General features: G+C 39.1%; 1 protein-coding gene across 2 annotated transcripts in view; it reads left to right on the forward strand.

The window, feature by feature from the left end:
• Positions 1 to 23,531, forward strand: part of LOC126213227 (uncharacterized) — a 70,391-nt gene that overhangs the window by 7,380 nt on the left and 39,480 nt on the right. For both annotated transcript variants that reach the window (XM_049940871.1, XM_049940870.1), the window contains 2 exons: positions 5,670 to 5,832; positions 21,800 to 21,911. In XM_049940871.1, coding sequence (XP_049796828.1) covers positions 5,699 to 5,832; positions 21,800 to 21,911 — 246 coding nt within the window. In that variant the 5' untranslated portion in view covers positions 5,670 to 5,698. The remainder of the gene's footprint in view (positions 1 to 5,669; positions 5,833 to 21,799; positions 21,912 to 23,531) is intronic.

Raw genomic sequence — 23,531 nt, forward strand, 5'->3', positions numbered from 1 at the left:
TTTGTAAAAAAGTACAAAGCAATGGTTGTAACGTTATTAATATACAATTTTTTATCAAAATAAACTAGCACAATGTCTGTATGATTAAAAATTCACTCATTTCCTGATATTTTTGTTTTGTCACATTTGTTCACGATTTATTAGTGCAACATTCTGAATACATGCCCGAGGTTGCTTAAAATTAATATGGGGAAACTAGCTGAGTCATTAGTGTAGTTAACTTTCCAGAGTCTTCACATTTGTCAGAGTAAAGTTCTTTGAATAATCTTAGCTTTTCTTTTCTGATGGACATTACTTCACGTTAATCATTAAGGCAAAAAGGAATACAAACGTCTCAAAAATTATATCAACAGGAAGAGCAAAATGGCTAAGCAGGGATGGCTAGAGGACAAATGTAAGGATGTAGAGGCTTATCTCTTTAGGGGTAAGATAGATACTGGCTACAGGAACATTAAAGAGGCCTTTAGAGAAAACAGAACCACTTGTATGAATATCAAGAGCTCAGACGGAAACCCAGTTCTAAGCAAAGAAGGGAAAGCAGAAATGTGGAAGGAGTATATAGAGGCTCTATACAAGGGTGATGTAATTGAGGACAATATTATGGAAATGGAAGAGGATGTAGATGAAGATGAAATGGGAGATATGATACTGCGTGAAGAGTTTGACAGAGCACTGAAAGACCTGAGTCGAAACAAGGCCCCGGGAGTAGACAACATTCCCTTAGAACTACTGACAGCCTTGGGAGAGCCAGTCCTGACAAAACTCTACCATCTGGTGTGCAAGACTTCAAGAAGAATATAATAATTCCAATCCCAAAGAAGGTGTTGACAGATGTGAAAATTACCGAACTTTCTGTTTAATAAGTCACAGCTGCAAAATACTAAACCGAATTCTTTACAGACGAATGGAAAAACTAGTAGAAGCTGACCTCGGGGAAGATCAGTTTCGATTCCGTAGAAATATTGGAACACGTGAAGCCATACTGACCCTACTACTTATCTTAGAAGCTAGATTAAGGAAAGGCAAATCTACGTTTCTAGCATTTGTAGACTCAGAGAAAGCTTTTGACAATGTTGACTGGAATACTCTCTTTCAAATTTTGAAGGTGGCAGGGGTAAAATACAGGGAGTGAAAGGCTATTTACAATTTGTACAGAAACCAGATGGCTGTTATAAGAGTTGAGGGGCACGAAAGGGAAGCCTCTCCCCAATGTTATTCAATCTGTATATTGAGCAAGCAGTGAAGGAAACAAAAGAAAAATTCGGAGTAGGTATTAAAATCCATGGAGAAGAAATAAAAACTTTGAGGTTCACCGATGACATTGTAATTCTGTCAGAGACAGCAAAGGACTTGGAAGAGCAGTTGAATGGAATGGACAGTGTCATGAAGGAGGGTATAAGATGAACATCGACAAAAGCAAAATGAGGATAATGGAATGTAGTGGAATTAAGTCCGGTGATGCTGAGGGAATTAGATTAGGAAATGAGACACTTAAAGTAGTAAAGGAGTTTTGCTATTTGGGGAGAAAAATAACTGATGATGGTCGAAGTAGAGAGTATATAAAATGTAGACTGGCAATGGGAAGGAAAGCGTTTCTGAAGAAGAGAAATTTGTTAACATCGAGTATAGATTTAAGTGTCAGGAAGTCGTTTCTGAAAGTGTTTGTATGGAGTGTAGCCATGTATGGAAGTGAAACATGGACGATAAATAGTTTAGATAAGAAGAGAATAGAAGCTTTTGAAATGTGGTGCTACAGAAGAATGCTGAAGATTAGATGGGTAGATCACATAACTAACGAGGAGGTGCTGAATAGGACTGGAGAGAAGAGAAGTTTGTGGCCCAATTTGACTAGAAGAAGGGATCGGTTGGTAGGACACGTTCTGAGACATCAAGGGATCACCAATTTAGTATTGGAGGGCAGCGTGGAGGGTAAAAATCGTAGAGGGAGACGAAGAGATGAATACACCAAGCAGATTCAGAAGGATGTAGGTTGCAGTAGTTACTGGGAGATGAAGAAGCTTGCACAGGATAGAGTAGCATGGAAAGCGGCTTCAAACCAGTCTCAGGACTGAAGACCACAACAACAACAACAACAACAACAACAACAACAACATGCTGGTCTAGAGAGAACACCACTCAGGCATCAGGCACTGTATATATTGGGGTAGCAGGAAGGCACGTGGTGCTGTCTGCAGCGAACATCAGGTGAGTAGTTCTTAATGTGCAGATGTTGAAATACTAGGCATTGGTGCAGAACTTATTCTGTTTGTTCAGCTGTACTTGTGTTGGGTTCTGCCTGACCATTGCGCCAAAGTTACTTGGTCATTGAACAATTCAGTTCATAGTTTTATGAAATGCTGGAAAGAACATGTATAAACAAATGAATTAAAGAATTAATAAAACACAAATATACAGAGTATACAAATACATAACACATTGAGGAGAAGAGTTCTCAGGTACTGTAGGGAAGACACCGCATATTATCTCGGATTCAGAGTCATCATCAGATATACAAGTAACTTGGAGTGTGACCCAGGGAATACAAGTAAATTGGAGTGCGCCCCGGGGAAGTGTATTGGAGCCATTGTTGTTCATGTTGTATATTAATGACCTTGCAGACGATATTAATAGTAACCATAGTCTTTCTGCAGATAATGCAGATAATAATAATCTATAATGAAGTACTGTCTGAAAGAAGCTGCATAAATATTCAGTCAGATCTTGATAAGATTTCAGCGTGGTGCAGAGACTGGCAACTTTCTTTAAATGTTCAGAAATGTAAAATTTTGCATTTTCGTGATGACTGGGTGTTGTGTGTTGTCCTTAGGTTAGTTAGGTTTAAGTAGTTCTAAGTTCTAGGGGACTGATGACCATAGCTGTTAAGTCCCATAGTGCTCAGAGCCATTTTTGCACTTTACAAAACAAAAAAATTTAGTATCCTACAACTATAATATCAGTGAGTCACTGCTGGAATTGGCCAACTCATATAAATTCCTGGTTGTAACAGTTGCAGGGATGTGAGATGGAATGATCACATAGGCTCAGTTATGAGTAAGACAGGTGATGGACTTCGGTTTATTGGTAGAATACTGGGAAAATGTTCAGTATACAAAGGAGATTGCTTAGAAATCACTTGTGTGACTGGTTCTAGAACATGACTCAACTGTGTGAGACCCATACCAAATAGGACTGACAGGGGATATTGAACATATACAAAGAAGGGCAGCACGAATGGTCACAGGTTTGTTTGATTCATGGGAGAGTGTCAGAGATACAGAAGCAATTGAACTGGAAGACTTTTTAAAATTGATGTAAACTTATTCTAGAAAGTCTACTAACAAGGTTTCAAGAACCAGATTTAAATGATGACTCTGAATGTATTAAAACTCTCTACATATCACTCCCATAGGGATGGTGTCCGCTCCTGGTAGCTGAGTGGTCAGCGTGACAGAATGTCGTACCTAACGGCCCGGGTTCGATTCCCTCCATGGGTCGGAGATTTTCTCCGCTTAGGTACTGGGTGTTGTGTTGTCCTTATCATCATCATTTCATCCCCATCGACAAGCAAGCCACCACAGTGGCGTCAACTCTCTACATAAAGACTTGAACCAGTCGAACTGTCTACCCGACGGGGGGCCCTAGCTACACGGCATTTCCATAGGGGTAGTGGGGATGAGATTAATAATTACTGTACCCACAGAGGCATTTAAATAATCATTGTTCTGGCACCACATACTTGAATAGAATGGGGGGAAAAAACTAAGAACTGGTACAGTGGGACTACCATCTGCCATACACTTCATGGTGATTTGCAGAGTAAAGATGTAGATGTGGTGGTGTTGTGGTCTTCAGTCCTGAGACTGGTTTGATGCAGCTCTCCATGCTACTCTATCCTGTGCAAGCTTCTTCATCTCTCAGTACCTACTGCAACCTACATCCTTCTGAATCTGCTTAGTGTATTCATCTCTTGGTCTCCCCCTACGATTTTTACCCTCCACGCTGCCCTCCAATACTAAATTGGTGATCCCTTGATGCCTCAGAACATGTCCTACCAACCGATCCCTTCTTCTGGTCAAGTTGTGCCACAAACTCCTCTTCTCCCCAATCCTATTCAGTACCTCCTCATTAGTTATGTGATCTACCCATCTAATCTTCAGCATTCTTCTGTAGCACCACATTTCGAAAGCTTCTATTCTCTTCTTGTCCAAACTATTTACCATCCATGTTTCACTTCCATACATGGCTACACTCCATACAAATACTTTCAGAAAAGACTTCCTGACACTTAAATCTATACTCGATGTTAACAAATTTCTCTTCTTCAGAAACGCTTTCCTTGCCATTGCCAGTCTACATTTTATATCCTCTCTACTTCGACCATCATCAGTTATTTTGCTCACCAAATAGCAAACCTCCTTTACTACTTTAAGTGTCTCATTTCCTAATCTAATACCCTCAACATCACCCGACTTAATTCGACTACATTCCATTATCCTCGTTTTGCTTTTGTTGATGTTCATCTTATACCCTCCCTTCAAGACACCATCCATTGTGTTCAACTGCTCTTCCAAGTCCTTTGCTGTCTCTGACAGAAGTACAATGTCATCGGCGAACCTCAAAAGTTTTTATTTCTTCTCCATGGATTTTAATACCTACTCCGAATTTTTCTTTTGTTTCCTTTACTGCTTGCTGAATATACAGATTGAATAACATCGGGGAGAGGCTACAACCCTGTCTTACTCCCTTCCCAACCACTGCTTCCCTTTCATGTCCCTTGACTCTTATAACTGCCATCTGGTTTCTGTACAAATTGTAAATAGCCTTTCGCTCACTGTATTTTACCCGTGCCACCTTTAGAATTCGAAAGAGAGTATTCCAGTCAACATTGTCAAAAGCTTTCTCTAAGTCTATGAATGCTAGAAACGTAGGTTTGCCTTTCCTTAATCTTTCTTCTAAGATAAGTCGTAAGGTCAGTATTGCCCCACGTGTTCCAGTATTTCTACGGAATCCAAACTGATCTTCCCCGAGGTCGGCTTCTACTAGTTTTTCCATGTAGATGTAGTTAATCATAATTTTGTTAATAAACTTAAGGAGTGGTACCGACATAATTGCTCTTTGGAAGTCAGGAAATACTTCATCCACCTGATTGCCATGATGCACGGCTTGTGCAAGATGTCTTGTGAGAAAAGACAATGTGGTGACCGGCCCTGAAAAAACTCTGTCGATTGAGAAAGATTATACCGCGTTGCCGGTCTCCCACTAACCCATTTCTTCCCAGTGTTTCATACACACATTACAAAGTTCAACTTCATAAAATGCAGTTAAAATGAACTTACACAATGCTCATCATGCATGTGTTAAAAGGCATTTAAGAGTTTTCTGTCTGTGTTTTTTATATTTCGCACGTAGTCTAACACTTTCTGAAAAAAATTACTGAAAACTTCATGTTGCATGAATGCTATACTGGAGAGAGATGGATTAATTTCACACAAAACAGAGAAGGAAACACTTTTATGCAAATGTATTGAAATATTGCTGAAGCAAATAAATTAAAATATAAATTGTTGATGTTTATCTTATGCTATCGAGCATATAAGGGAGCAGTGCTACCACCGATACTTTGTAACCGCAGGCCGGATACACCAACAAGTCTCTCCTGTCTTTTGCAGAGAAACAGGAATACGAGACACCGCGAAACATGCTGCCGCTGACGTACGTCCCCGGTTTCCACGACGAGGCCGCCGTGAAGGCGATGCGCTATAATGACCTCGGCACGACGGGTCTCAAAGTGTCCCACCTGGGTCTGGGTGCCGGCCCGCTGGGTTGTTACGGGTGAGCAGTGCTTGTGAAATGTGATTTGTTGTCTAGGAAATGTGGCATAATGTAGTATGAAACCTTTTTGTGTTTTAATACAAAAGTTTTACATTATTTTACATACAGGGTTATTACAAATGATTGAAGCGATTTCACAGTTCTACAATAACTTTATTATTTGAGATATTTTCACAGTGCTTTTCACACACATACAAAAACTCAAAAAGTTTTTTTAGGCATTCACAAGTGTTCGATATGTGCCCCTTTACTGATTCGGCAGACATCAAACCGATAATCAAGTTCCTCCCACACTCGGCGCAGCATGTCCCCATCAATGAGTTCGAAAGCATCGTTGATGCGAGCTCGCAGTTCTGGCACGTTTCTTGGTAGAGGAGGTTTAAACACTGAATCTTTCACATAACCCCACAGAAAGAAATCGCATGGGGTTAAGTCGGGAGAGCGTGGAGGCCATGACACGAATTGCTGATCGTGATCTCCACCACGACCGATCCATCGGTTTTCCAGTCTCCTGTTTAAGGAATGCCGAACATCGTGATGGAAGTGCGGTGGAGCACCATCCTGTTGAAAGATGAAGTCGGCGCTGTCGGTCTCCAGTTGTGGCATGAGCCAATTTTCCAGCATGTCCAGATACACGTGTCCTGTAACGTTTTTTTCGCAGAAGAAAAAGGGGCCGTAAACTTTAAACCGTGAGATTGCACAAAACACGTTAACTTTTGATGAATTGCGAATTTGCTGCACGAATGCGTGAGGATTCTCTACCGCCCAGATTCGCACATTGTGTCTGTTCACTTCCCCATTAAGAAAAAATGTTGCTTCATCACTGAAAACAAGTTTCGCACTGAACGCATCCTCTTCCGTGAGCTGTTGCAACCGCGCCAAAAATTCAAAGCGTTTGACTTTGTCATCGGGTGTCAGGTCTTGTAGCAATTGTAAACGGTAAGGCTTCTGCTTTAGCCTTTTCCGTAAGATTTTCCAAACCGTCGGCTGTGGTACGTTTAGCTCCCTGCTTGCTTTATTCGTCGACTTCCGCGGGCTACGCGTGAAACTTGCCCGCACGCGTTCAACCGTTTCTTCGTTCACTGCAGGCCGACCCGTTGATTTCCCCTTACAGAGGCATCCAGAAGCTTTAAACTGCGCATACCATCGCCGAATGGAGTTAGCAGTTGGTGGATCTTTGTTGAACTTTGTCCTGATGTGTCGTTGCACCGTTATGACTGACTGATGTGAGTGCAGATCAAGCATGACATAAGCTTTCTCGGCTCCTGTCGCCATTTTGTCTCACTGCGCTCTCGAGCGCTCTGGCGGCAGAAACCTGAAGTGCGGCTTCAGCCGAACAAAACTTTATGAGTTTTTCTACGTATCTGTAATGTGTCGTGACCATATGTCAATGAATGCAGCTACAGTGAATTTATGAAATCGCTTCAATCATTTGTAATAGCCCTGTATATTACCTTGATACAATAACGCTTTAGTTTGTAGTCTATAAAAATTATACAATTCTGTTCTTCAGGTAGCGAAATTGTCATTCATTCATTCAAATTTTGTATTCTATAAGTGCCATCATAAAGCATAACCTTCAGTGATGTGGAATGAGTCAAGATATACATTGACGGGGGAAGCAGCTACTGCTGGCTACTTTCATAAAGTAAACTAACAACAACATATGGCTAGTAGTTATCTTCTCAAACTGATAACTATGGTAATTGCTTCTGCATGACTGTACACATGTATGTTATCAGAAAAACAGCAGCTTTTAAGTCTATACAGGATGTATAGACTTGAAGTCAATGTTACAGAAATGGAAGTGGACATAGATGAAGATTAGATGGAATATATGATACTGTGAGAAGAATTTGACAGATCTCTGAAAGATCTTAAGTCGAAACAAGGCCCTGGGGGTAGACAATATTCCATCAGAACTACCAACAGTCTTGGGAGAGCCAGTCGTGACAAAAATTTTCAGGTATACTTGAAAAAAGAGACAGCATTGGTCGTATATTTTTTACTATTGCAAAATCGATTTTCTGTCACTGAGTGACCATCTTCAGTGCTATATTGTATAACTTAAATTGGGATGCACTGTTGTCACTAAGCTTACGGCAATCACATGAGTCTATGTGATTGCCGTAAGCTTAGTGACAACAGTGCATCCCAATTTAAGTTATACAATATAGCACTGAAGATGGTCACTCAGTGACAGAAAATCGATTTTGCAATAGTAAAAAATATACGACCAATGCTGTCTCTTTTTTCAAGTATACCTGTTATCTGGTCGTAGTGCACAAGACAACATGGAGTCGCCAATCAATAAAAAATTTCAGTCTGGTGTGCATAATGTACAAGACAAGCAAAATACCCTCAGACTTAAAGAAAAATGTAATAATTCCAATTCCAAGTAATGCAGTTGCCAACAACTGGGAAAATTACTGACCTATCAGTTTAATAAGTCATGGTTGCAAAATATTAACACGAATTCTTTACAGAAGAACTGAAAAACTGGATGTCAACCTTCGGGAAGATCAGTTTGGATTCCAGAGAAATGTAGGAATATGCAAGGCAATTCTGACCCTATGACTTATCTTAGAACATTTCTTAAGGAAAGACAAACCTACATTTTTAGCATTTGTAGACCTGAAGAAAGCTTTTGACAATGTTGACTGGAATATTCTCTTTGAAATTCTGAAGGTACCAGGGATAAAATACAGAGAGCAAAAGGCTATGTACAAATTGTACAAAAAACAGATGGCAGTTATAAGAGTCAAGGGGCATGAAAGAGAGGTATTCTATATGTACATTGAACAACCAGTAAAGGAAACAAAAGAAAAATTTGGAGTAGAAATTAAAATCCATGGAGAAGAAATAAAACTTTTGAGGTTTGCCGATGACATTGCAATTCTGTCAGACACAGCAAAGGACCTGGAACGGCAGTTGAACAGAATGGACAGTGTCTTGAAAGGAGGATATAAAATGAACATCAACAAAATCAAAATGAGGATAATGGAATGTAGTCGAATTCAATCAAGTGATGCTGAGGGTATTAGATTAGGAAATGAGACACTTCAAGTAGTAAAGGAGTTTTGCTATTTGATGAGCAAAATAACTGATGATGACCGAAGTAGAGACGATGTAAAATGTAGACTGGCTATGGCAAGGAAAACATTTCTAAAGAAGAGAAATTTGTTAACATGTAGTATAGATTTAAGTGTCAGTAAGCGGTTTCTGAAAGTATTTGTATGGAGTGTAGCCATGTATGGAAGTGAAACATGGACAATAAATAGTTTGGACAAGAGAATAGAAGCTTTTGAAATGTGGTGCTACAGAAGAATGCTGAAGATTATATGGGTAGATCACATAACTAATGGGGAGGTACTGAATAGAATTGGAGAGAAGAGGAATTTGTAGCACAATTTGACTAGAAGATTAGATCGGTTAGTAGGGCACGTTCTGAAACGTCAAGGGATCACCAGTTTAGTATTGGAAAGAAGTGTGGAGGGTAAATATTGTAGAGGGAGACCAAGAGATGAATATACTAAGCAGATTCAGAAGGATGTAAGTTGCAGTAGTCATTCGGAGATGCCGGCCGAAGTGGCCGTGCGGTTAAAGGCGCTGCAGTCTGGAACCGCAAGACCGCTACGGTCGCAGGTTCGAATCCTGCCTCGGGCATGGATGTTTGTGATGTCCTTAGGTTAGTTAGGTTTACCTAGTTCTAAGTTCTAGGGGACTAATGACCTCAGCAGTTGAGTCCCATAGTGCTCAGAGCCATTTTTTTTTTTTCATTCGGAGATGAAGGGGCTTGCGCAGGATAGAGTGGCATGGAGAGCTGCATCAAACCAGTCTCTGGACTGAAGACGACCATGACCACCACCACAACAACAATGACAACAGGATGTAATTAAATTCCCTTGCAGATATTCAGAATTTGTACTAGGGACCAGGGAGAATGAGTTTCGCATAGGATCTCGCACGTGGAAACGTACTGTTTTCTTGCTACATGCAAAATACTGTAATACAAGTTCAAATCTGCTGCATTTGCAGCACCATAATCTTGGTGTTGTGTACATCATTCGTCAGTTACTTGATGTTTTGTGTCCACTACAGGTTTGTTTACGTGCCTCTCAGTTGAGTTTGTGATCTGCCTCGAGAAGTTTGTACCTGCTTTTGTGCTCGTGGTCCTTGTTCGTGCTGGTAGTAGTCATTTACTACAGTACAGAATGCGATCTGTAGGCACGTTTCGTTTTTAGTGTGTTGCTGTCGACCATATTGAACTACAGGTTAGTGGAATATGCCAACACGGTGTTCCCGTATGGCGAAGCTCACTGCAATCGGAAGGCTGCTCATTAGTTGTATGCACAATGTTTTCCTCACCACCAGACACCTTCACACTCCCTCTTTGCTACGGAGAACCCGCGGACCTCAGAGACGTACATTCACCAGAAGAAGGGTCAACACTGGTACTGCATGGCGGCACCACACACCCGAGTTGGGAGAGGCTGTCCTACATGCAGTAGAAGAGGATGCAATTACGAGTACCAGAAACGAAGCAAGTAGACTGAATGCGGGTCACCAAACATCAAACCACTAGAGTTTTATTTGTGAGTCATTTGAAAGCTCTTGTAAACAAAGTCCCAATACAAGATTCTCAGTATTCATGCCTGTATTGTAGAAAGGTGTGAAACAATTCCCAATTCTCCTCAGATACAGCATCAGTTGAATGTGATGGCAGGTGATGCGTGCATCATTGCTGACGGTGGGAATTTTGAACATTTCGTTTTAGAAAGTGTTACGTACTGTACCGATAATTCTTTTCCGGCCAGTTTCCCGTTATTAATCTGGTTGTGAAGAGAAGTAGAAAATGAGATCTTACAAGGGAGTAAAGCATTTCCAGATCCATGTCCATGTAATGAATTCTCTTCCTTTACGCGAGACAAATGTTTCCTGAAAGCTTGACCATACCCTTTAGTTACACCCTGTATAGGGCAACACTCCTAAAATAAGATTTTATGTACTGATTGCTGGAGTTTAAACTAATATTTTTGATGTTTTGTGATGTGAATTTCTGCACTTAATTTGCTGTTATTCTCTTACCCAGGTACTTAAAGTCTGTAACTTGCTTCATCAGTTGCTCTCCATCCAGTTGTAGGTTTGCTGCTATTGCAACTTTGCTAAATACAAAAATTTAATTTTTCTTTGTATTTATTTTCATATTATATCTTTCTGAAAAATACCTTGTCCACTTCTTCTATGGCACTTTGTCACAGCTACATCATCTACAGATCTATGGATTTTTATATTTTCTCAACATATAGTTATTCTTTCAAGACATATATCTGTACATCCATTTATTGGATCCTCAGTATGCAGGGCATTTCAAGAGGAATTGTCAATATTCAAGTACATGACAGGAATGATCATTCGAAACAAAAAAGTCGAGTAAACTTGATCTCTCAAACGTGTACCTTAAGAGCTATGAGCAATTCTTGACCTTCGATACTGTGAAACAAATCTCTTCTACTGCAAACTCTTTGCTTTCCATATTTTGAGAAGTGTTAGTGTGGACCAAAGTCCATTAAACATGTTCTCTAAAATGCATACCTTAAAAGTTATGAGAACTTGTTCATTAGAATAGTTTCAAAGTAGTGAAGATGAGCAAGTTTTCATAGCTCTTAAGAGCCCTTTTCTACTAGATAATTTTCTCTTGTTTTGGTCCCTACTACCACTTCTCAAAATATGGAAAGCAAAGAGCTTGCCACAGAAGAGATTTGTTTCACAGAATCGAAGATCAAGAATTAGTCGTAGTTCTTTAGGTATGCATTTTAGAGCCTATGTTTGACTTTTTTGTTTTGAATAATCATTCCTGTCATGTCCCTGAATATTAACTATTCCTCTTGGAACACCCTGTATATGTTGAATATTTACAGTGAGAGGCTGCATCGCTGCCAAACAACCTTATGTACTTTTGCAACTTTCCCCTCACTGTCTTTCATTTTGACACTCTGGTTCCTGCATAGCTGCCAGACTAGTTTCTCGCCTTTGTGATCCAACGTAATTCACATTAAAATTTGCATAATTTAGACCAGTTTTATATTATAAATGACTTCATTTCATTTGTGCTTTAGAAATCTTGTTAATAATGTTTTAAGACCTGTATTTGTAACTTACTTCCATTTGTTATGAAATACACTGGAGGAAAGGGGAAAAAATTATGTTGCGTCTACTTATGAAATTTGCTAGGCTGTATCAGGAGAAAGTATGTCCTGCCACTGGGAACATTATGGCTTCCAAATCATAAAAAAGTTGCCCTCAGCTGCTTTATCATTAGAACAATCTTGCTTGTTGGATACATCAGTATCGCAGAGTCCACTTGCTTTGGGTACTTCCACAAAGAAGCAATGGATTTGGCATTCAGGGAAAAGAGAAACAACAATTGACTAAAGGAAGTAGAGGCAGCAGACGGTAAAGTGGTGAGTGAACCCCAAGAAATAGTGAGAAGATGGGAAGAATACATAGAATGGCTATATGCTGCAGACAGCCGGCCAAGTGAAGAAGACCTTGGGATAGAAGAAGAAGATAAAGTTGCAGATGATGACAAAGCAAAATGCAATCCTAACTAGTGAGATTGAAGAATCTATGAATGAGATGAAAAATGGAAAGGCAGTGGGAATTAATGAGATTCCTGTGGAACTGTTAAAGTCACTGGAGAAAGGAGGTAAAAGCGAGTTTATTGAATTGTGTAATCAAATATACATGACAGGAAAATGGCCAAAGGACTTGCAGAAAGTATCTTAATACCTGTAGAAAAGAAAAAGAACAGCAAAAAGTGTGAGGAATGTAGAACAGTGAGCCTGATATCGCATGCAGCCAAAGTCTTGCTGAGGACGCTCAACAGAAGCCTATATGGAAAGTTGAATTGCGTAATAGGAAATGAACAATTTGGTTTCAGGAGATGAGTGGGAACTAGAGATACAATTGGGCTACTGAGAGTGATAGGGGAGAGGTACATAGAGAAGAGAAGGAAGGTGTATGTCGTGTTCATTGATCTTGAGAAGGCTTTTGACTGTGTCAGATCGGACAAACTGATGGAAATCTTAAGGAAACATGGAGTTGACTGGAGGGTTAGATGGCTAATTAGAAATTTATATATGAACCAAAGAGCAAGAGTAAGAATAGGAGGTGCGATGAGTGATTAAGTTGAACTGGGAAGAGGTGTAAGACAAGGTTGTTGTTTATCACCAACACTGCTGAGCAAATTATTAGTGAAAGTTTTGATGGAAGGAGAGGAGTTTGTAATAGGCGGTCAGAGAGTGGAGTGTATAAGATTTGCAGACGACATGGTTGTGATGGCAGAGAGTGCAACAGACATTGAACAAATGTTAGTTGATCTAAACACAAAATTAGAAGGATATGGAATGAAGATTAACAAGAAGAAAACGAAAAGCATGGTAATTGGAGGAAAGGGGAGAAAATTCTGTATGAAAATAGGGGGAGAGGAAATAGAGCAAGTGAATAAATTCAATTACTTGGGAAGTCTAATAATGGATGAAATGTATTGCTCAAGAGAAATTAGGAAAAGAATTGCAATGGCAAAAGAAGGATTCAAGAGGAAACAGAAATTACTTTGTGGACCACTAAACAAAGATCTGAGGAAAAGACTTGCCAAATGTTACATCTGGAGCGTTGCACTATATGGTGCGGAGACCTGGACATTGAGGAAGAAAGATGAAAGAAGATTGGAGGCACTAGAGATGTGGATATGGAGAAGAATGGAAAAAATGGAATGGGAAGACCGAGTAAGGAATGAAGGAGTATTAAAGAAGAGTTGGAGAAGAAATAAACGTGCTGAAAGTCATCAGAAAGAGAAAACGGAACTGGATTGGACATTGTTTGAGGAGGGCTGTTTATTGAAGGAAGGAGTAGAAGGAATGGTGGAGGGGAAAAAGGGGAAGATAACAAATGCTGGACAATATCAATGGAGGCAAATATTCAGAAATGAAAAGACTGGCAATGGACAGACAAAAGTGGAAGAGTCTTAACCCATGACAAGACCTGCTGTAAAGCAGAATACCATACTACTACTACTACTACTACTACTACTACTACTCCTCTGTTATGTGTTGTGGAATCTTTTTGGTGTGATCCACAGGTATCAAAGAATGTTTACGTTTCCCAGAAAAAAATTGTCCAAAGTACAGATACGCTTTCCCTGGAACCTCCTGTCATAAGCATTTTGAGAAACTAGATTTACCTATTGCACTTACCAATATCTTGATTCCATTGTGAGCTTTGTGGTTGCAATCCTGTGCATCATAAAAGCAACGGAAAGAACCACTATCACGGTACAGGAGGGAAGGCTGACTTTGATAGCAATTTCAAAAATCGGATTTTGGTACAGAAATGTGTTTAGCGTCTAGCATTAAAATTTTTTAATTCACTGCCAAACAACATCAGAGGATTGCATGGTAACAGTGCATTATTGATATGTATGTAATTTAAAATCTACATGTGAATGTTAATCTTGGGAACTACTGTAGGAATTTTGACAAGGTTTTCACTAATAGACAGGCTGATTCTCAAGGACGGTTTGTGTATATAATGTATTACCGGTAAATAATGATGGGTGTGTAATACTCCCTTTATCAGAAAGGTTCCAGGATAGGTTCTTTTTAAGAAATGGAAAATCATCCTTACCAAGTAATGAGCCTAGCACCTGTCAAAGTAGTCCCCTTGGCTGTATGTAAACAGTTATCAACGCTTCTGGAAGTTTTGGAGGCTAGCAGGGCAATTTTCAACTGTGATGCTTGTAAGCTCATTTGTCACAGTCTGATGTCTGCGATGTCTGGATGGAGCTTTCCTTTCAATCGCCTTTTCACTCGTGGCAATGAGAAAAAAATTGCAATTAACTTCACTTTTTGATGTGGAGGAGCAGTCTCGTGGTGAATTAATCCTTTACTATCCAAAACTGCGATCAACATTGTCTTTGTTCTCGAAGGTTGTCATTTGACTTTTTTTGACGGTGGTGATCTGGGACTCTGCCATTTGGCACTTTGACGCTTTGTACGAGGGTCATATTGGTAGCACCAACTTTGATTCCCAGCAATGATGCTTGACAGAAACGTCGGATCACATCTGGTTCTATACAGTAGTTCAGCGGAAATTCTTTCCTCCTTCTGTCCATCTGTTAGTGTGTGAGAGATGAGTTTTGCATTAAGTTTCCATTACCCTAAATCTTTGTGTAAAACATTGTGAAACACATCACGATTCAAATTAAGTTCTTTTGATATTGCACGCACAGTTACGTAACAGCCTTCTTGCAATAACTGCCTTACACACTCCACATTGACATTGGTATCTGCCGTAGATGGACAACCAGCTCTGGGATTGTCTTGCACTGTATCTCTACCTTCACAAAGCCTTTTGTGTCACTTGAAAATGTGACTTTAAGTGCATTGCCCGCATATGCTTGCTAATCTTTGTCCACGTTTTACTAGGGGTTTTCCCGAGCTTAACACACAAGTTAATGTTCATTCTTTGCTCACAGTCAGCATCCATCCTGACACCATAACTAATATGCCAAGAACCCAAACAGTGTGTTGCTTAGCACAGCCCTGCCATCTAGTGAGTTTGTGCAGAAACTTGACAGAGATCATAGATAATGACCCAATTAAATAATTTTGTCAATAATTGATTGTTTTCATTGTTACATATCTATATATAGGTATTCAAAAGGCTAATTCCTCATAAGTGCAACAACTCTTCTGTCATTTGCTGTTTGTTTCAGTTCCAAGTAGTTATCACATCCTGTCCCCCACCTCTTGATGTATTCCAAATACTTCATCCTTCCTTTTCTTAATTCCCTGCACATTCCATTCAAGAATATCAGTGACGAAGGTGGCCTGTCTGATAAGATGGCCAATAAATGTTATTTCCCGCTTTTTCTATTTCCTTTAAAAATCTCTTCAATTCGTTTACTTCTTTTAGATTTCCAACTTGGTTTTTCTTTCTGTCCAGCTTATCATTGTCATTTTAGCAGCTTCAAATTGATTACTTTCCAACTTACCCAGAGTCCAACTATAACATCCATAAAGAAGTTTACCCAATAAAAGTGAACTACCTAAATGTACATAATTTAAAATCCCCTACTTTATTTTTCTATTTGTATATGAAGGTTAATCTCAGGAACTGCCATAAATAGGACAGTTGTCAGATCCCCGCCAACTGCGTATTTGATCGCAAATTAACTTGCAGACACTGGCCTCATTGTGAGATTTTGCTGCTATCTTGGAATTGGGGTCATTTTATTGTATGGGTCATGAATTTTTTCTCACATTGCTTGATGTTTACCTTTATATTACTGTTGCTTACCTGGACGTATGACACCACAACTTATCACTGTGTTGGGTGAAGCAGTAATTAAGGAGTAGGAGCAGGTGTGCAAACATAAAACAACAATGGAATGGTGCAAGACAATGTTATTTGTGGCTGGTGCTCTTTATGTATAGGTGCACCCACTTGAGGGTCAAGAGAGAGACACATAGGCTGTTTTTGTACATGTATTTTGATTGAGTGTTGTTTATTGTCGTACCATATGCACTGATTCTTTTGCTGTGCTTCTGCACTTTGCTTTTGTTTTTGTTACAGTTCCATGTTTTTATTTTATTTGCAATGGTTTATGGAGATTCAGTTTATTTTCCCATCGTACAGCCATTGTTAATATTCTATGCAATTTATGTTTGTATACATTTTTGACCCATTTCACATCTGAACAACAGATTGTCAGAATATGTGTATAAAATAAATTGAATAAGTGTGAGGCATATTAAGCTCTAGCCAAAGAGTGTGTTTCTGGAGGAATAGTAGATACTTCAGGAGGTGATAGTGTAGACAAATTAGAATAAATATTTCATGTAACATTGACATTTCGTGAGAAGATTCTGTCGCAACGAGAAATGCCTATGTTTTAGTGATGTCCACATTAAATCCTGAATCACTTCCGTGTCGCTCTCCCCCCTCCCCCATTTCTCTATAATACAAAATGTGCCTCCATTTATCCTATCTGGTAAGGGTCCCACACCATGTGGTATACTCCAAAAAGAGGATAGGCAAGTGTAGTGTAGGCAGCCTCTTTAGTAGCTCTTTTGCATCTTCTAAATGTTCTGCCAATAAAACACAGTCTTCCGTTTTGCTTTCCCCACAACAGTATCTGTGTCTTCTTCCCACTTTAAGTTGTTTGTAAGTGTAATTCCTATGTATTTAGTTGAATTTACGGTCTTTAGATTTGATTAATTTATCATTTAACTGAAGTGTAACCGATTCCTTTTAGCACTCTGTGGATGACCTCACACTATTCATTATTTACAGCCAATTGCCGATTTTTGCACCGTACAGATATCTCCTCTAAATCATTTTGCAGTTGGTTTTGATCTTCTGATGACTTTAATTAGGCGATAAACAACAGCATCATCTGCAAACAAACTAAGACAGCTGCTCAGATTGTCTCCTAAATTGTTTATATAGGTACGAAACAGTAGAGAGCCTATAACACTTGCCTTGTGTAGAGGATATGGTACATAATTTCCTAAACACAGAACAGCAGATTCAACAGTGCTAACTTGTGTTTTCAATAAACTTTGTGAGGTTGTTACCATGCCTAGGAGTCATACCTCATATAAATGTACAAATGAACACAATGTGAATGAAGTACAAGGCATTATTCAGTTGGCAAAACATAAACCTTTAACAAGCACATGCAAAATTTCTACGCATACTAGTGTTCAACATATATGTATATGACAGACATTGCGTATGCATGGCCTCTATCTTTATTATATTTTAAAGAGTTGAAAGTAGATGATTGGAATTTCATCGCTGACTAACTGCAAAGTACCATGTAATACTGTCTAGCGATGAAGCCGCTTTCACGGTATCAGTAATGCTTAACTCACATCAGTGGTCTGACGAAACCCACCTGCCTTTATGGAGACACATTGTCAACCGAATTTCTCTGTAAATGCATTGTGTTTTGTGTTGGACAATCAGTTGATTGGGCCTGTTATATTACCACATCATCTTATAAGGTCACATTATGTAGACTTTCTTGAAAATTAGCTTCCAGCTTTATTGGAAGAGGATACTTCGGCTACAAGGATGGTTATGTTCTTCCAGCGTGACAGGGCCCCTGCACATTCTAGTTGCCAGGTGACACTTCATCTAAACTTAACTATCTGCGGAAGCACTTCACAAGATGAAAAAACACGGTATCCTATGACTATAATATCAATGAGTCATTGCTGGAATTGGCCAACTCGTGCTAATACATAGGTGTAACTCTATGTAGGGATATGAAATGGAATGACCACGTAAGCTCAGTCGTGGGTAAAGCAGGTGGAGAATTTGGATTATTGGTAGAATACTGGGGAAGAGGAATCAGAGCAAAAAGGAGATTGCTTACAAATCACTTGCACAAATGATTCTAGAACACTACTCAAGTGTGTAGGACTAACAAGGGATATTGAACATATACGGATAATGGTAGCACAAATGATCACAGGTTTGTTTTATCCATGGGGAAGTCAGAGAGGTACTGAAGATACTGGACTGGCAGACCCTTGAAGATAGACAAACTATCCTGAGAAATTCTACTAACAAAGTTTCAAGAAATAGTTTTAAATAATGACTCCAGAAATATACTAAAAACCCCTTCATATTACTCACTTGGATCATAAGGATAAGATTACAATCATTACAGCACACAAAGAGTCATTCAAACAATCATTCTTCCCACACTCCATATGTGAATGGAATGGGAAGAAACCCTCATAAACTGGTATGATGGGATGTACCCTCTGCTGTGCACTTGACAGTGATTTGCAGTATAGATGCATATATAGATGTAGAAGACGGACCAGCAGATAGGGTCAAGTTTCTTGGCCTTCAAGGTTTCAGGACCTTTATCCCTTTATATTTTTGTCTGTGGGGACAGCTGATAGGCGAAGTCTACAATGATGAAGTAAACACAAAAACTAACTGGCCATTCAGATGATAGTGTTCATAAAAGAACTTCAAGACAATCTCAGAAGAGCTGCATGTTGCCTTCACAAGAGAATTCAAAAGTATGCTTAAGTTGGACGTGGAATTTATGCAAATAAACTGTGCTCTTAATTAGCCTTTAGCTTTCTGTGAGTATCTGTTTAGGTTACACTCTAACAGCTGTACTTCTGTAACCAATATCAACTGGACATTCTGTCTGGCATTTAGGAATTACATGAAATAAAATTGTCATAACTTCTGAATAGTTTGTGTTAGGATGTTCAAACTGCATAGTTGGCCGCAGGGCATGGTGGGAATTAGTATGCGCAAGCATGGTTTGATTTAGTGATGAAGCTCACTTTCATTTTGATGGGATCGTCAATAAACAAAATTGGTGCATTTGAGGGACTGAAAATACTCATTGCATGACCGTGTGGTGTGCAATGTCCAGTCACAGAATAATCGGTGCGATATTCTTTGACAGCATGATGGCTATCGAATGCTACGTGAAGGTTTTGGAGGATAATTTCATCCCCATTATGCAAAGTTACCCAGATTTCGACAAGATGTCAGTCGTGCAAGTGGGAGCTCGACCCCATCGAAGCAGGAGAGTGTCTGACGTCCTGGTGGAGCACTTTGGGGACCACATCCTGGCTCTGGGGTACACAGAGGCCACTGGCATGGGCCTCAATTGGCTGCCATATTCACCGGATCTGAAAACATGGGGCTCCTTTTTGTGGGGGTATATAGCAATAACCCCAAAACCATTGTTGTGCTGAAAGCAGCCATTCAGAAGATCATTGACAGCATCAATGTTTCTACACTTCAGCAGGTCCTGCAGAATTTTATAACTCATCTGCGTCACATCATTGCCAGTGATGGCAGGCATATCGAACATGTCATAACATAAATCCAAATATCTTCATTGACATTTACATGTTGCATAAGTGTGTGCATGCTGTAGTTTGTACCTAATTTGCATTTTTTTTTCCCGCTATAGTTCAATAAATGTCAACTTGAGCGCAATTTCATAGTTTCGAATTTCAAACAAAAATGAAAGTAAATAAATGGAAACCATAGCAACTGGATTACCAACACGTAAAATGACAATATTTTTCCGTAGATGGGAACATGGCACCCCATCTACAGCTAAATGAACTGTTGCAACAGTACTATTAAGTAAATATGATTTTAGTGGTGCATAATGTGATGACTGGAGGAATATACAGAAACTTCATAAATACTTAGCTGGTCAAGTTGACACACTGCCTAACTATCAGTTACCCCATGAAAGTTCCACAAAAACAAACTGGTTGAAAAGTAGTACAAATACCTTCAAAATCTGGCGCATAAACTGACTTTCTGACAAGCAAATCTACAGCTGAATGATCTAGGATTGCACTGCTGCTTATATAAACAAGTAACAATTACAAATAAAAGTTTTCATTATTATAATTTTAAATTGTCTTGACTTATTAATTCATAAAGCCTTGCATATGACACTATTTTCTGCTGGGGGGAAAAAAAAACATTTGAAATGATTACTTTTTGATAAGCAAAAATAAATAAATAAAAAATTTAAAATAAATGCAATACAGAGTTTTGTAAAATTTTAGGTTTCAGTAATCATCATTGAAATATATAAGTTTCAGCTCTAGCATGTAATTATTTTGGTTGCCTACATGTACTGATGTTTCAATGCTAAAGTTTTATCAAGTCATTCCAAGAAATATCTTTGAAACCGTGTTACAGATGGTTAATGCTCGAAATGTTTACGTTTTTAATGATTGACTATGACATTTTACACTATCATTTCGAGGCTTGTGCTTGAAAACTGTGCATATTTTGTACAGAAGCTGCATTACATAAATGAATCGCTGTCTTCCTGGATTTGAAAATGTCGAATTGATTGATCAGATATATGGGTACGCAAAGTTTGTTTGCACAGAATCGTAGGTCTGCATAAGAAATGAGATGATGAACTTTATTTTCAGCAGTTCATTAAATTATTTCAAGTGATGTTACATAATTATTAGTGTGTGTAACACAAAGAAATGAAGCTCTGACTGTATATCAGCATAATAAAAATTAGTATATCGTTTACTTAACTAGAAGTGTGTATCGTCTACTCTTATATGAATCTGTGTTGTGTGTTTCAATAAGCAGTTGTCCCAATGTACCTCTGCAACTACAGAAAACTGACAATATAAGGAAAGATAGATTGCTACTCACCATTAATATGACACATTGAGTTGCAGACAGCACAATGAAGAGAGAGTTACACATTAGTTTTTGGCCAAAGCTTTCTGTAGAAAAGGAAAAACACACACTCTCTCTCTCTCTCTCTCTCTCTCTCTCTCTCTCTCTCTCTAGTTACACATCATTAGCTTTTCGCCAAAAGCTTTCTGTAGAAAAGGAAAAACACTCTCTCTCTCTCTCTCTCTCTCTCTCTCTCTCTCTCTCTCACTCACACACACACACACACACACACACACACACACACATTTGACATTCTGGTGTGAGCTCCCGGAGACGGTGGTCGTGTGTGTGAGGTGTGCTTGCTTGTGTGAAGGAATGTGTGTGTTTCCGTTTCTAAAGAAGGCATTGTCCAAATCTAATGTGTAATTGTCTTTTCATTTTGTCTGTCTTTTCATTTCATTGTGTCTGTCTGCAACTCAAAATGCCATCTTTATTATGAGTAGCAACCTATCTTTCCTTATATTGTTAATATTCTAACCTGGAGTTTTCATTGTTTGATTTTACCAATCAAAATGAGACATACATTTTGGAGAATGTTTTACTGGAATTATTCCATACTACCGTCTCCTAAAATATTTGCTATAATTCCTAAAACACCCTGTGTAATAACAGAATATGTCACAATATCAATGCACTGAGACAAAACAACTACCCTGTAGTGACAACACACATGCTGTTGCAGAGACTACCCCGAAGAAGAGGGAATTGCAGCAGTGCGGGAGGCGGTCCGGCAGGGCATCAACTACATTGACACGGCACCCCTGTACGGCAAGTCCGAAGAGGTTCTCGGCAAGGTGAGATCGAGTTGCAGTAGCCGTAATTGTCTCACTGAGGATGGAAGCCGCTGTTTTCACCTTTACGTGTTTGTGAATTGTGTTTGCTTTTTGGAAATGGTATCTTCTGAAAAAAAGTTTTATCTTCTTTTCGTATTCTTTGCCTAAACTTGTTTTGAAACTTGTCATCATTAGTGTCACCACTACGAGTTGCTTAAGCCTTGTTCACAACAAAGCAAATGGGAGTGTACCAACATTAGAAAAGTGTATTCACTAGTGATCATTTGTTTGTATCTGTGAACAAGCATTTATACAGGAGGAAAGATGACAGAATGAGTTTAGCATTATTCCAAATCTTGCACATATGTCAGTCAGTGTCTTTCGCTGGCGTCTCATTACAGTTATAGGAAATTTATACCGAGAGCCCTAACTACCACTGATTGACATAACCTGAAAGGAGGTTATCATTTCCTCCTTGGTTATTAGCAACTGGAGATGTCCATGTTAGTAGTTGTTACAAATTTAAGTAGCTGTCTCTTCTCAGATAGTTCTGAAGTTTGCAGTGATACACCCGAAGCACTTCATGGATTTTACTAAAGTGCTTATATAAGGAAGATAATGTCAATCAGAAATGATTGAAATGTGAGATTTATGTACTGTCTGTTGCATAGACTGTGAAATATACGTACTTTGTTGCATAGACTACCTGTAAAATCTGCCGTGTACTTTGTCAAAGGGCAAATAGCCTGATTGCCGGAAAAGATATATATTTAATGGTTAATGCACCTGAAGTAACATCGAGATATGAGGCATGTAATTACATCTATTATCAATGTAAACAAAGAAAATGATCAGGTCCTTTGCATATATTTGGGGTTTTGTACCTCAGTTGGTAACAACAGAACCCTTATAGGATCACTTTATTGTTAGTCTGTGTGTCTGTCTGTCCGGCTGTTCAGAAGCCTTTTTCTCAGAAGCTTGATGTATCAAGTTGAAATTTATGTCACATATTAAGGTCTACGGTCCCTTTGGGCTGTGAAAAAGTGAAGCTTAAGTCAACACAGTCAAAAGACTAGGCCATTTATGTCTCATATTTTGATACTCACAAACTCACTTTTCAAATTCTATAGGATACTTCGCATTGTTCTGGACTCATCAAATTTGGCAAGAAGAAAGGTTTCACAGTACAAGTAAAGGATAAACATCAGGAAATTGTTAATTTGTAATTATATCACACAAGAAATACATTTCTTTTGTCATTTGTACCTGACTTCAGACATTAAATTAAAACATTCTCAAAAGTCTTGGAATCACTGGGATTGATATGTTGCCAGTATCAATGTTGATCTCCCCAGGGGGCTTGCCACTCTTTGGTGGGTTCTTAAGTAATAGAACCCAGTACGTTGTCCTCGATGGTGAGTGTTCATCAGAGGTGAGGGTATCATCTGGAGTGCCCCAGGGAAGTGTGGTAGGTCCGCTGTTGTTTTCTATCTACATAAATGATCTTTTGGATAGGGTGGATAGCAATGTGCGGCTGTTTGCTGATAATGCTGTGGTGTACGGGAAGGTGTTGTCGTTGAGTGACTGTAGGAGGACACAAGATGACTTGGACAGGATTTGTGATTGGTGTAAAGAATGGCA

The sequence above is a fragment of the Schistocerca nitens genome, chromosome 11 (genome assembly GCF_023898315.1).
Source record: "Schistocerca nitens isolate TAMUIC-IGC-003100 chromosome 11, iqSchNite1.1, whole genome shotgun sequence".
NCBI lineage: Eukaryota > Metazoa > Arthropoda > Insecta > Orthoptera > Acrididae > Schistocerca > Schistocerca nitens.